Source organism: Medicago sativa, chromosome 3, assembly GCF_051527215.1.
Source record: "Medicago sativa cultivar Bolivia chromosome 3, Bolivia_mono, whole genome shotgun sequence".
In the NCBI taxonomy this organism is placed as follows: Eukaryota; Viridiplantae; Streptophyta; class Magnoliopsida; order Fabales; family Fabaceae; genus Medicago; species Medicago sativa.
Genome location: NC_140751.1, coordinates 96912882 through 96925152, shown reverse-complemented (window position 1 = coordinate 96925152; position 12271 = coordinate 96912882). Strand labels below are relative to the sequence as shown.

At 32.4% G+C, this 12271-nt stretch overlaps 1 protein-coding gene across 1 annotated transcript; it reads right to left on the bottom strand.

The window, feature by feature from the left end:
- Positions 1-5272: 5272 nt before the first annotated feature.
- On the bottom strand, positions 5273-11042 carry LOC146942509 (tail fiber). Its single transcript, XM_085756500.1, has 3 exons — positions 10848-11042; positions 10538-10769; positions 5273-9906 (listed from the first exon to the last, which is right to left on the bottom strand). Exons 1-3 carry the CDS (start codon positions 10961-10963, stop codon positions 9607-9609), a joined length of 648 nt encoding a protein of 215 aa, XP_085612626.1. The 5' UTR covers positions 10964-11042; the 3' UTR covers positions 5273-9606.
- Positions 11043-12271: the final 1229 nt, after the last annotated feature.

Genomic DNA, 12271 nt, shown 5'->3' with positions numbered 1-12271 from the left:
TAATAGAGGATTGCCCTTATGAGTTTGATGGACTAGAGATTGGTGAGATTTAGTATGGGAAAGGGGAGTTGTTTCCCACCATGGGAAAGTAAATATTGACCATTAGATAAAGTAGAGAACATAATTTTATCATAGACACTCAACACCAAATTTCTTTCCCCACACCCATTCACCATCGACAGATCTCCTTCAATCCTTAGTTACAGAAAAATAGATTTTTCAAAAACTATTCCCTATATTTCAATAGCAAAACTTCCATGGGCATGTGATTCTCTCCTTCAAAAACTATCCCCTGTATTAACATAGCGACAATCATTTCTGATTTCACCTTGATCTCCAATAAGAGGATTATTCTCTGATAACATAACAAAAGAACAACCCTTGAGAATTGTTCATTGAAGTATTCATTATCATCTGCCATTTTTTGTACATAAGGTGTTGTTATTGGGTCAGTGGCTAGTTCTTTATCCATAGTGAGAAGATTGAAGTATTCATTATCACCTGCCATTTCCGGTTACTCCTCCGCTCCGACAATCCCTCCTTCTTCTCTCCAATACCGAAATCCGGCGGCGGCTCTCTTAATCCACCGGCGACTCTTCCCTAACAAAAACCAGAAACAAAACAACCTCAAATCAATCTTTCAACATCTAGATCCAAGTCTGGAATAAAACAAAAAAAATCAGAAAAACTTTATTTTTGTTCATTGGGTCATCGTAAAAATCAGAACCATTAACAAATCATCATCATCAAAAGGATGACTTTTTTTAATGCATAATCCAGAATAAATTTATTAAGTTTAATTTTAACTTTAATTTCAATGGTTATGGGTTTCAAGGAATGAATGATTTTGTTTGGGTTAACAATTTGTTGATGTTGGTGTTTTATGAGTTTGTGATGTTTGTGGTGATGATGGTTGCGTGAGAACAAAAGAGGTTGGAAGCTAGTGCTCCTGTTTGGTGGTGGTGATGTCGGCGGCGGCGGTAGTGGTGGTGGAGACATGGAAGAGAGAGGTGGAAGATTATTTGATTACCGTGAAAAATTCCAGAGCTAGAAGATGAATAAAATACAGTTAGACCATGATAAGACCGGTACACTACTTTAATCTAATGGTACAAATCTAACTTTCCCATGGTAGGAAAAAACATCACTGCCTATTTATATAAAAATATAAATAAATATATATATAAATAAATAAAAAAATTTATTTATTTATATATATATTCACATATCAGATCTGTTACAAAAAATATTATGATAATGATAAATAGAAGATAAATGTAGAGTCTAAATTAATCTTTCAATCGAGGATACATATGTATCCTTAATATACTGAAATGGCTTCCATTATGGGTATTAAACCAATAGCGGTTTATACAAGCTAAATCTTCTAATCGATAATTTGGCCAAAGAAATAATTTAAAATTCATTAGTTTTTTTGTTTCGCTATCAAGATCTTTATTTTTAGCCAAAACTTGAGAAACATTTTTTATTTGATTCTCATTGTCATTTATTGTTTTTCTATGCACAGTATTTCTATTCTTAGGATTGAAACAAGTTAGAATTCTCAATTCTCTACGGCGTCTAGGGGACAAAAGATTTTCAGGAACAAACAAATCATAAAGATTTTTATCTTTATTTTCTGTTATCTTTTGATCAACACGACTTTTTTTCCAACTCCAACTTTTTCGCCTCTTACTCTTATGAATCAACGGTACTCTTATGGTTTGATATATAAGAGAGTGTTCATGGTTTTTTGTAGACAGGCGAATAGGTTCAATAAAAAAGATTAGCCTTTCCTTCAAGTCCTCAGTGTCCCTACATTCTGTATAACAAAAATCCTTCGTAATTGAATCAACCAGCATTTCTAAATCTAGCTCTAGCTTTTTAATCGACATTATTACAATTTTTTTAAAATTTTTCATTCTAAGCAGGAGAATGAATAAGTTGATATTATCCATTCCTATTTCTTGGTCGGAACTATCACAGTGCAAATAAAAACCCAAATATTTTGATAGTAAGAAATCCCGTTCTCCCCTTAGATCGGTCCTGTATTTAGAATCTGATCTGTTATAATAGTATGAGCGAGATTTAAGATCTACATCTACTGGACTCACGTATTCTTCCGTTGTTAACTCTAAATTATCTTGTCCATAAAGCTGCAAAACAAAGAATTTTATTGGTAAGATCCAAGGATTCATCTTATATGCATAATAAAAGTTGCTTAATTTTGAAAAGAACCAAAATTGGGGAATAAGCAATTTCTTATTCGGTATAGAAGTCTTTTTCCTTTTTACATTCATTCCCATCCAATTGAAATACTTTCTATCCAGATTTTTTTCCATATCTAGAGTATCATATTCTTCTAGATCTAGATAATTTTGGATAGAGATATTGCCTATTATATCCAAAAATTCTTTTCTACATGGGTTGTAATTATAAGAAATCGCTTGGTTTTTGTTTCCTTGCGGTGATCTATATCCATAAATATAGGATTTTTTCTTATCCGCAAAATGAAGATATTGATAGGCGAAAAGATCATATCTATATTGTTTTTTAAATTTTTTTTTAATTTCTATTTCTAATAAGTCTCCTTCTTGTTCTTGTTTTTTGGAAAGAATTAATTGATTTTTTTCATATGAATCATATTCAACTAAATCTTTCTTTTGAGCCACACGATGTTCATTGATTCTATTCCTCCAGTTTTGTGATACTAATCTCGACCATCTGTTCTCAGGTAAATCATATTGATAATGAAGCTTTAACCAATTTGTCCATTGATTCATTAACGAATCGGGACGTTTCGTATGTCTTAATTTGGAATTAGATGTTCCTTGTATTCTAAAAAAATAATCCTTTATTTCATTCTTAAGAAAAAAAGATCTTCCAGGAGATTCAAAAATAGATCTTAACTTAAATTTATATCCATTACTAACTTGGATTTGTGATAATTTATACAATACATATACTTGTGACAAAGAAGATACATCCCAAGAATTCGGTGAATTCATATTCGTAATATTCACAGATTTGTCTATAATCGACATTGGAATTATACTTTGATTTTCAATTCTTTCTTCCATTTTTTTTTTTTGTAGTAAATGGATTTTTTTACATTTAGTATTTTGTCTGTTGATTCAAGAAAATCAAGAAAACGTTGTCGATGGATCCTAGCAATACTACTGATACATAAAAGTATATCTATGTATACCCCTTCTATGAAAATTTTGAAAAAAGAATAGGATTTACGTATTAATCGAACAAATCTTCTTTGTAAGATTTGCAAAATATTTTTTTGTAATTCTAATCTTTTAGCATCATAAGTAGTTTTGTTCGAATTCAAATTGATCTCTGAAGTTAGAATCCCCTCTTTTTTTTCTTCTGTCATTGTTTCTATTTGTTTTATGATTGTCTTTGTTTTAACATTAAGATCTTTTATCCTTTTTTCTGTGAATGAAGAATTTGTCCAATTAATAGATTCCATTTTAACGGGTGATTCCTCAATCACCTCAATCTTTGAATTATTCTTACTGATTGTTGAAGTTTTTTTGCTTTCACTCAGTTCATCTACTGTTTCATCTATTGTTTTGAACCTAACTAGAATACTTTTAAGAATCTTCCAGTTTTCTATTTTTTTTAACATAGTTCGAAACCTTTTTTTTCTTTCATTTAAAAATTTTAGAACTAGAAAAAAACGCTTTTTCAAATCTTTTTTCAATTGTTTCCTTATTGTTTTTAAAACGGGACCCAAAAATGAAAGTGGGTCTCTTGGGTAACCCTCATCAAGGTACGATTCTACTAGTGTTCCATAACCTGTTAAAAACCAGAAGTTTTTGTTTTCAGTATATTTTTTTTTCTGTGGATTTTTTTTTTTTTCAGTAGATTGTACCTTAGATTTGTGCCAAGGTTTCAGAACAAAAGGTTGTAAGATCCTTATCTGAATACCCACGTCGAACCAGTTTTTTGGCAATTCTTTGTGGGATACTGGAATTCCCTGATAGGTGCATTTAATATGAACTTCCCTGCGCCAATCCCTAAAATCTTTTGACCATTCGGGATTTTGAAATAATAGGATACGAATGATATTTTTAGTTATTATCAATGAAGGTAGTATAATATATTTTCTAATAAAAGATTGGATTAGTAATACAAAACTTCTAATTATTACACCATATAGAATACTTTCCCAGTCTTCTTCTATTTTTCTAAGTCTTATTTCAGCCTCGTCTTTGTCGTCCTCCTCGTATTTGTGTTGGATCCTTTTCTGAAACTCCACAAATTCTGAATTGTCAGTACCAGGTTTCCTGAACATTTCTTTCCAATATTGGGATAGATCATCGAAAAGATCACCAAAAAGAAAAAAGAATAGGTAATTGTCTATTATCTCCAAAAAAGTGGGGGAATGGACAGTTCCATTTGCTTGAAAAAGTTTCGTAATCGCTGTTTTACGCCTTAGAGGGCGCATAGATCCCTTAATTATATCTCGGTCATAATCTAGTTCGCGTAAAAAAATTATTAGAAAAAATTCGTGATTTAGGTCCTGTTCAGGAAGAGACTCATTGTCATTTCTAGGACGAAGATTCAAATTCAGTGAAAGTGAATCTGTATTCCCATCAAAAATGACTATACGTTCGGCTCTTGGGTTCCGAATCTGAGGCTCTTTTATTAGTCTTTCCGTCACTTGCTCCAATTCGTCGATTAAGTTGTATGACCATCGAGGAACTTGTTTACTGATTTCGTTTATTCCACTACATTTCTTTCTATTAAAAATGGTGTGGTTGTTCCGATCAGTTCTAATTGCCTCGAATAAGAAATTTTTTTTTCTTTTTTTTTCTTCGGAATATATTTTTACTTGTTCATGTTCTGGAAATAAATAAAGTCCGTCAAAATTAAAACTTGATACGGATTTTTCTGAAAATTGACTGATTAAGTTAAAAAAAAAACCAATTTCAGTTAATAAAAATTTTCTATCAAATTGATCTATTTTCTGTTCAAATTCTGGATAATTACTATTAATAGAAAGAAGGAGACCATGAATCTTATTTATCAAAATGGAATTTGTTGTGTAAGTTTCATTTTGAATTGATGGTGAAAAGCTTTGTCCACGAAAAGGTCCATTCAAGAAAGGATCATATATTTTAGTTAAATATTTTATTTTCCTCTTATCATTAGACAATCTAATTCGGTTTTCAAATACATCCACAGGAATAAAGTTCTTATATTTCTTATATTTCTTATCTAGAACTTTTGCCCTTTTAAAAAATTCATTGCTTAGTTTCTTTCTTTTTTCTTTATTATTGGAGCTCCAATAATTAGACAATTCATTATCATTATAGGATATTTTATCTCTTGTGAAGAGATCCATTTTTTTTTCCATGATTTTCAGAAAACTAGATAAATCAGGTGGATACGTGAAAGATATTCGTTCTTTTCCATCACTTTGACATATATGAAAAAAAAACTGTGAATTTTCATCTCGTACGACTCTTTCAAAGTGATCGTTTTTTATATATCGCAATGGCCTATTCCATCTTTGATAATCGAAAAGAGTCGTTACAAGAGGTTTTTCCAATGCGAAGATATTATTATCTTGCTCAATGTTGTCCAAAGTCTTATCTTTTTTCGGAAAAAGATAAGAAATAAGATTTTCTTCGTCTTCGATGGAGCCGTTTTGTTCTTGTTTAGTTTCTTCCGTTTTCGAATCTATTTCAACATCGATTTCTCCATTGATTTCATCCTTTTCCTTCTCTTCGTATTCTAAGATTTCATCAGTATAAAAATATGGAAGCGGTGTTCTGCCTAAATAGTGGGCAACGAGAACAAATGAAAAAACAACAAATATTTGACCCACATAATTTCCCAATTGTAATAGAATGTACTTATCAAATCGCATAGCTAACTTAGATTTGATCGAATTTTTTTGCTTTGACCAAACTAATAATATCAATCCAATACATTTCATCAAAAAGATATGACCAATTAACCAACCAAGAAAACTACTTGTTAAGAATAACAATTTATTGTTGGATCGAAAGAGATAAATGTTCATTAATCTTAGTAAGATTGAACTTGGGAAAAGAAAGGGGTTTGATAACTGAAAAAAAAGATTGTTAAAGAATACTTTGTAAATACGAAATTTACGTATTGAATTTGGATTCTTGTATCCGGAATCCAACTTGTATCCAGAATCCAAAAAATAGTAATCCGCCGAATAATAGTGTTTGTTGTTTTTGTATACGAAATTAAAGAAAAGATACGGTAGAGTTAGGAAAGTTATTGTATGAGGTCTAATCAAAGCCAAATGCAAAGGCGCATAATAGATCGATATGAACATCATAAGCTGTCCCGTAATAAACCCGGTTGTTGCTGCTATTTCCGTCTCGGTCCCTTCGTTCATAACCCGGGCTCGAATAAGGTAGAGATAAGAAGGCCCTATGGAGAATGTAGTCAGAAATTCATAATAGAGTCCCATCACAATGGCTGAATTTAGTATTTTAAGGCATAAAGCTACCAGGCTAAATCCCACCCTAGAGATTTGGTTTGCCATCAAGACATGGGTTGAGGACTCCAAAGCCCCGATACTCCAAAAATCACAAAGTATCGTATCCGATACGTATCCGATACCGATACGTCCCGATACGCGTATCAGAAAAGTATCGGGTAATTAATTTAATTAAAAAAATATTTAAATTTCCGATACGTATCGGATACGGCTAACTTATACAACCGATACGGCTAACCTTACTGATACTTCATTCGATACATGTACACTATTTTTTATTATTATTTTAGCTTTTACTTAACCGACTACATTTTATAAGAATAATAATAATAAAATAAGCAATAAGAAGTAGTGGAAGTGCAGTTGTCTCCCTCATTCTAAAAAACATGGATCTGGAATGAAACCCATTTTGAGTTTCTCATCGTCAGCGATTCTCCTGATCTCCTCCAGTCCTTCTAACCTGCCGATTGCTCCATCTCAACATCAACAACAAAACCCCCATCAACATCTTCAGGTTCTCTACTCTGATTCTCTTCTCTCTACTCTATTTTCTATTTACTTCTATTCTCTTCCCTCAAGTTCTCTATTTTTTCTTTTTATTTATAATACCAACCTCTTGTTAATGTTTTATTATTGTTTCTTTTGTTAATAGTTATGCCTCCAATAGAAGAAAGTGTTACTAGTTCGTTTGCTTCAAAATAACCCCAAGATGATAGTAAACCACTATGGAGATTTGTCATTGTTGTGCAGAATAATGATTCTGCAGGTGGAATCAAGCTTTGGAGGTGCAACTTTTGTCAAAAAGAGGTGAGGAGTTCATACTCTATAGCGAGATTTCACTTATTGAAAATTGTTGGTGAAGGAGTTCAGGTATGTTCTTCATCATGTTCTGAGAGAAATTGGAGTACTTACTCTTTTATTCAATCTTTGAAAAGAAATAAAATGGATCCAAAAAGGGCTGAAGATTTGGTTTATGTGCATACTAATGTTGGAGTTGGAATTGAATTAGCTGAGTTATCTTTAGATGAACCGGAGTTGGAGGCTACAATGTTCTTTGATGATGGAAACGGAGGAGAGGAGACCGATACAATCCGTGTTTCCTCTTAAGTAGTGAATGTTGGACTATGATGTTCTTTATGAATAGCTAAACTATGTCATTTTTGGGTAGTGCTGATGATGATTTTTTTGGATAGTACTAATGATGTCCTTTTATAACAGTACTTAACTTAAGATATGTAAATGTCACTCGTTTGCTCATTTTGAGTAATTTGAATGGTAATTTATCATCAATTTTAGTAATGTTTATATATTGTGCATTTATATATTTAATTTTAAATTTAATATTTTAAACGTATCCCAGCCGTATCGTATCGGGAATTTTGCAAATTTTTCCGTATCACCGTATCGGTATCGTATCGGTATCGTGTCGGGTATCGGGGCTTCATAGGTTGAGGACTACTGCTACATTTACTGCAAAGAAGATGACGCAATGGAAAAAGACTTACAAGTCCAATCATGGTGGAAGGAAATAATGGAAAAAGGATCATGATGACAAGAAAGATGAGCCGTGGTGGCCAAAGATGCATAGTATTGAAGATCTAATGGAAACTTGCACTATTATTATATGGATTGCTTCAACTTTCCATGTTGTTGTCAACTTTGGACATTATCCATATGGAGGCTATCCACCAAGTAGTTCTTCTCTGAGTCGGTGACCTCATGCCTGAAAAAAGGACTCAAGAATACAATGAACTCGTGGAAAATCCTGACAAGGTTTTTTTGAAGACAATTACTTCACAGTTTCAAGCTGTTCTTGACATTTCACATGTGAAAATCTTGTCTGGGCAGAGAGAGACTCAACATTTGACATCTAATGTAAAGGCATTGGAGGCTTTTGAGAGGTTTGACAATAAACTTGCAGAAATTGAGAAAAGGATTGTGATAATGAACAATGATGAGAAACTATGCAACATGTATGGTCCAATGAAGGAGGACGAATTGGCATAGGGATTCCTAATAGCATCTCAATTTACTATGGTTGAACTTGAGGTTCTTGTATTAGAGATAGAAAACTTAGTTACATGTAGTTAGATTAGTTAGAAGTTAGTTGGCTTAATTTAACGTGTGTTTGTTTCCGCGTCAACCAAGTTCCAAGGCGCACGTTTTTTCGAAGCAACAAATGTTATCTTCTCATTTTCACAGCAAAATGGTTCTATATGCATGGCTGCGGCAAAAAGTTGATCCAAACACATAACTAAGCTTGTCTAATGTCTAGGTTCAAACCTTATTGTCATCATTGTACACACACAAAAAAACTTACTGAAGAGGATTGCAAAGGTGTTAGTTGAGACTTTCAGACAGAAACACAAGTTGCGTACGATTTTGTGATGTATATTCGAGCTACAGACCCCTCTATAGTGTCTGAAAGTTGCATGTGATACCAGTGAAGTTTTTTAGTAACCTTTTTTGACTGATAATTTACCGTGTATACTATTACTACCTGTACGGTTATTATTTGGTGGTTGGGGGTGGGTACTGTTTTGTTAATTCGCAATTCACAAACATGTGCTTGTATAATCTTGTGCTGTAAATTTGGATGATCCTAGTAAATGCTAATTAAATACTCTCTCATTATTGATTGAAACCCTTTTATCCAAAAATCACATTGAACACTTTTATCAAAGACGAACTAGGTTGTTAGTTAAGCTCCTCCATCACATATACTTTTAAAAAAACACCTTAGGATATCAGTTTCCACCATGTTTTTTTTTACATGTGTGCTTCCCTAACCTTCAACAACATGAATTGAATAACCATTTTATCTATAAATAAAAACTCTTCATCAGTTATCTATATTCTATTTTGATCTCATTAACTAACATGAATTGAATAACCATTTTTATCAATTACTTGAAGACGGTTTTGTAGAAATTGCAAAGAAGTTTTTTCGTTACCTTCTACAAATTAAAAAGCTCAATCAATTAATAGAAAAATGGTAAAATGAAAGTTTAACAATTCTGGAAGAAAAAAACTGAACTATGTCTATCTGTTCCAAAAGGAATTTGGAAGAAAGGCGTACAAGTTTAACATGTCAAAATGAGAATCACTTATTTCAGCTTAGACTTTGATGAGCTCTTAAGAGGTTTAGCAGTGGACCGGACAGGGGCCGCCCTAGCAGTAACCTTTTTCATATCATACTTTACAGACAAGAAGGCACATATCATGGCAAACACCATTGTCGGGTAGACATAGACAGCTTTCGCAGGATCGGTATTTACTGGCTTTCCTAAAATTCCTTCTTTGACCAGTCCCCATATCACAAGAAGTGATCCAAACATGCTCATTCTACCGGGTTTCAGAATACCAACAAGTGCTCCTGCTACTGCAAAGTAGCTTCCTGCAAGGACCTGATAAATCATTGAAAAATATCCAGGTTAACTGAAAAGTGCCAGCATAGACCTGATGGAAATAGACTATGTACTACAATGAAAATAGCTGAAATATCCAAAGGGACTTGTTATAAGGCAGATGAAGGTATACCAAAATGCAAATAGACAAGAACAACTAGGGAGCATATTTTATGCGAGTTTTAGGAATTCATGTCTCTTTAATTTATCAACAGAGTATTCTCATTACTATGAGGTTTATATTATACCTTCCTTAAAAAAAAATTGCTTATGCAAGTAAAACTTGAAAACCAATAATCAATTGCTATGTAGGGTGTTCAACAGACATAAACCATTTCAACAAAAAATGTTACAACAAAAATCAGAAACAACCATGTCTGAACCAAAAAAAAAAAAACTTAATTAATACTTTACGCGTTTATCAAATCAAATATAAGCTATAACAATTATAAGTTGTTTTCATAAGCAATCATGAAGAACTTACGGAAATAAGCTGAAAACAACCAATAGACATGCCATGTTATTTCCATGAACTCTCTCAAACAGTCTCACAAGTGTTTATGCTAGTAGATAAACTTCCAAACCGATCTAAATACAGAAAAAGAATGTAATTTGAATGCAATGATCTAACCTCCAAGCGTTGAAGATCGGTTACTGCAGAAGCTTCCTTGATAGTGGTCAAATTATACAAATCCAACAAACTATCCCAACTAGGAACAGTCATGTTGTGGATGAGGCCATTTAAAGCAGCACCAGGGTACAAAAGACCCTTTACAAGTGGAACAGGAAATACATCACTTGCAACTAACTGTGATGATGTTACATGTAAAGGGGTTGTGCACAAACCAGATCTGCATGTAACCCTGTAATCAAAATGATAAATTTCAATTCAAATATGTTAGAATAACTAGAAGGAAGAAATAAAAAGAGTTTGGGAGTACCTGAAAAGAGGGACTTGGAAGATGATGATGAGTAGGTAGATGCGTGCTGCGATTGAGGAAATGTTCCATCCCTTGGATGAAGGTGATGATTTCGAAGATACAACTTGTGTTGCCATGGAGAAGGAAGAAGAAGATCAGATGCTTCTCGACGATGGAACCAACTTCTTCCCAGTTGTGTGCCAACAGGAACAGGGTGTCCCCATCTTATTTTCTCTATTTTATTTTGGATTCCTTCTATTTTTTAATTACTTTTTCGTGTAACTACTTATTATTTATTTATTTTACTTTCTTTTTGTTGCTGAATTTTTTTAGTTAAATATGTTTTAATATATAACTTTTCGTGTTAGTCCTTTAAAAAATTTATTTAACTTTTAGTGTCTAGTCCTTTAAAATTTATGATAAATCTTCACTTTTTGTCTTTCCTTTTAAGTAAACTCGTTTGTAGAATTCATATTTTTGAATAAAAATTTGCTGAAAAGTTTATAACTTTATAAGAATATCTTCAACAAAAAAATAGATTTTTTAACAAAACATGAATTAAATATAATTTTTAAATATTTTTTACTGTTAAAAATTCATATTTAATTCATGTTTTAGTAAGAAATTTAATTGTTTACACATAATTGTTTGTTATTGCTTGAAATGTTTGATTATTGATTGTCATTGTTATTTTCTTCATGTCTCGGTTCTTGTTGGTTTTGGCAAAAACATTCAATTCAAACGTTTGAACATGGGTGATTCGTTCAAGTAGCACGATCACAATCTTGAACGTGTGAACCCAGTTTGTTGATGTGTAATTTATTTTTTAATTTATTTTTTTGCACCTTTCAACTATCTCAGCCTATAAATCTTAAGTTTTATGGATGTGCATAATAAGAAATGTAAGAATGTTCACATGTATGAAATTAAGCTCCCCAAAGCACATACAAAAATTAAATTATTATCATTCTAATTAAACTCCCCTTAACATACGTAAGAGGTTAATTCTTAACATTATTTGTTGATTAGATCCATCTTGAATTTCTCTCCTCGTCTTATGTTTTTATCCCATCATAATATATCTCCCCCTTTTGACATCTATCAAAGAGCATTTGTGATGATATAAAAAAAATGAAGTGCATACGTGGGAAGCAAAGACATGAATATTTTGCACATAAGAGTCATTCATTCATTTCAGATTAATATTTTAATCAAAACATGAATAATGTCAATTATGAACAACTGAATATGAATTGACATAAATTAATATGTTCGACAAGTGTTGGCAACACCACTGCCGTGTAATTATGGTTCGTACTACTAACATCGGTGCTAGAGATGTCGAACTCATCACCACTATTGGTGGACATCGCGCAAGGAATTTTGGAGACGAAAGAGAAGGCGTTGAACCCTTAATTTTTATTCAACGACTAACAGCTATTCAG

Coding starts and splice junctions, on each gene's coding strand:
- LOC146942509 (XM_085756500.1), bottom strand. CDS start 10,963: ATGGCAACACAAGTTGTATCTTCGAAATCATCACCTTCATCCAAGGGA. Junction 10,770..10,847: donor TTCCAAGTCCCTCTTTTCAG/GTACTCCCAAAC, acceptor TTTTGATTACAG/GGTTACATGCAGATCTGGTT. Junction 9,907..10,537: donor CCGATCTTCAACGCTTGGAG/GTTAGATCATTG, acceptor ATGATTTATCAG/GTCCTTGCAGGAAGCTACTT.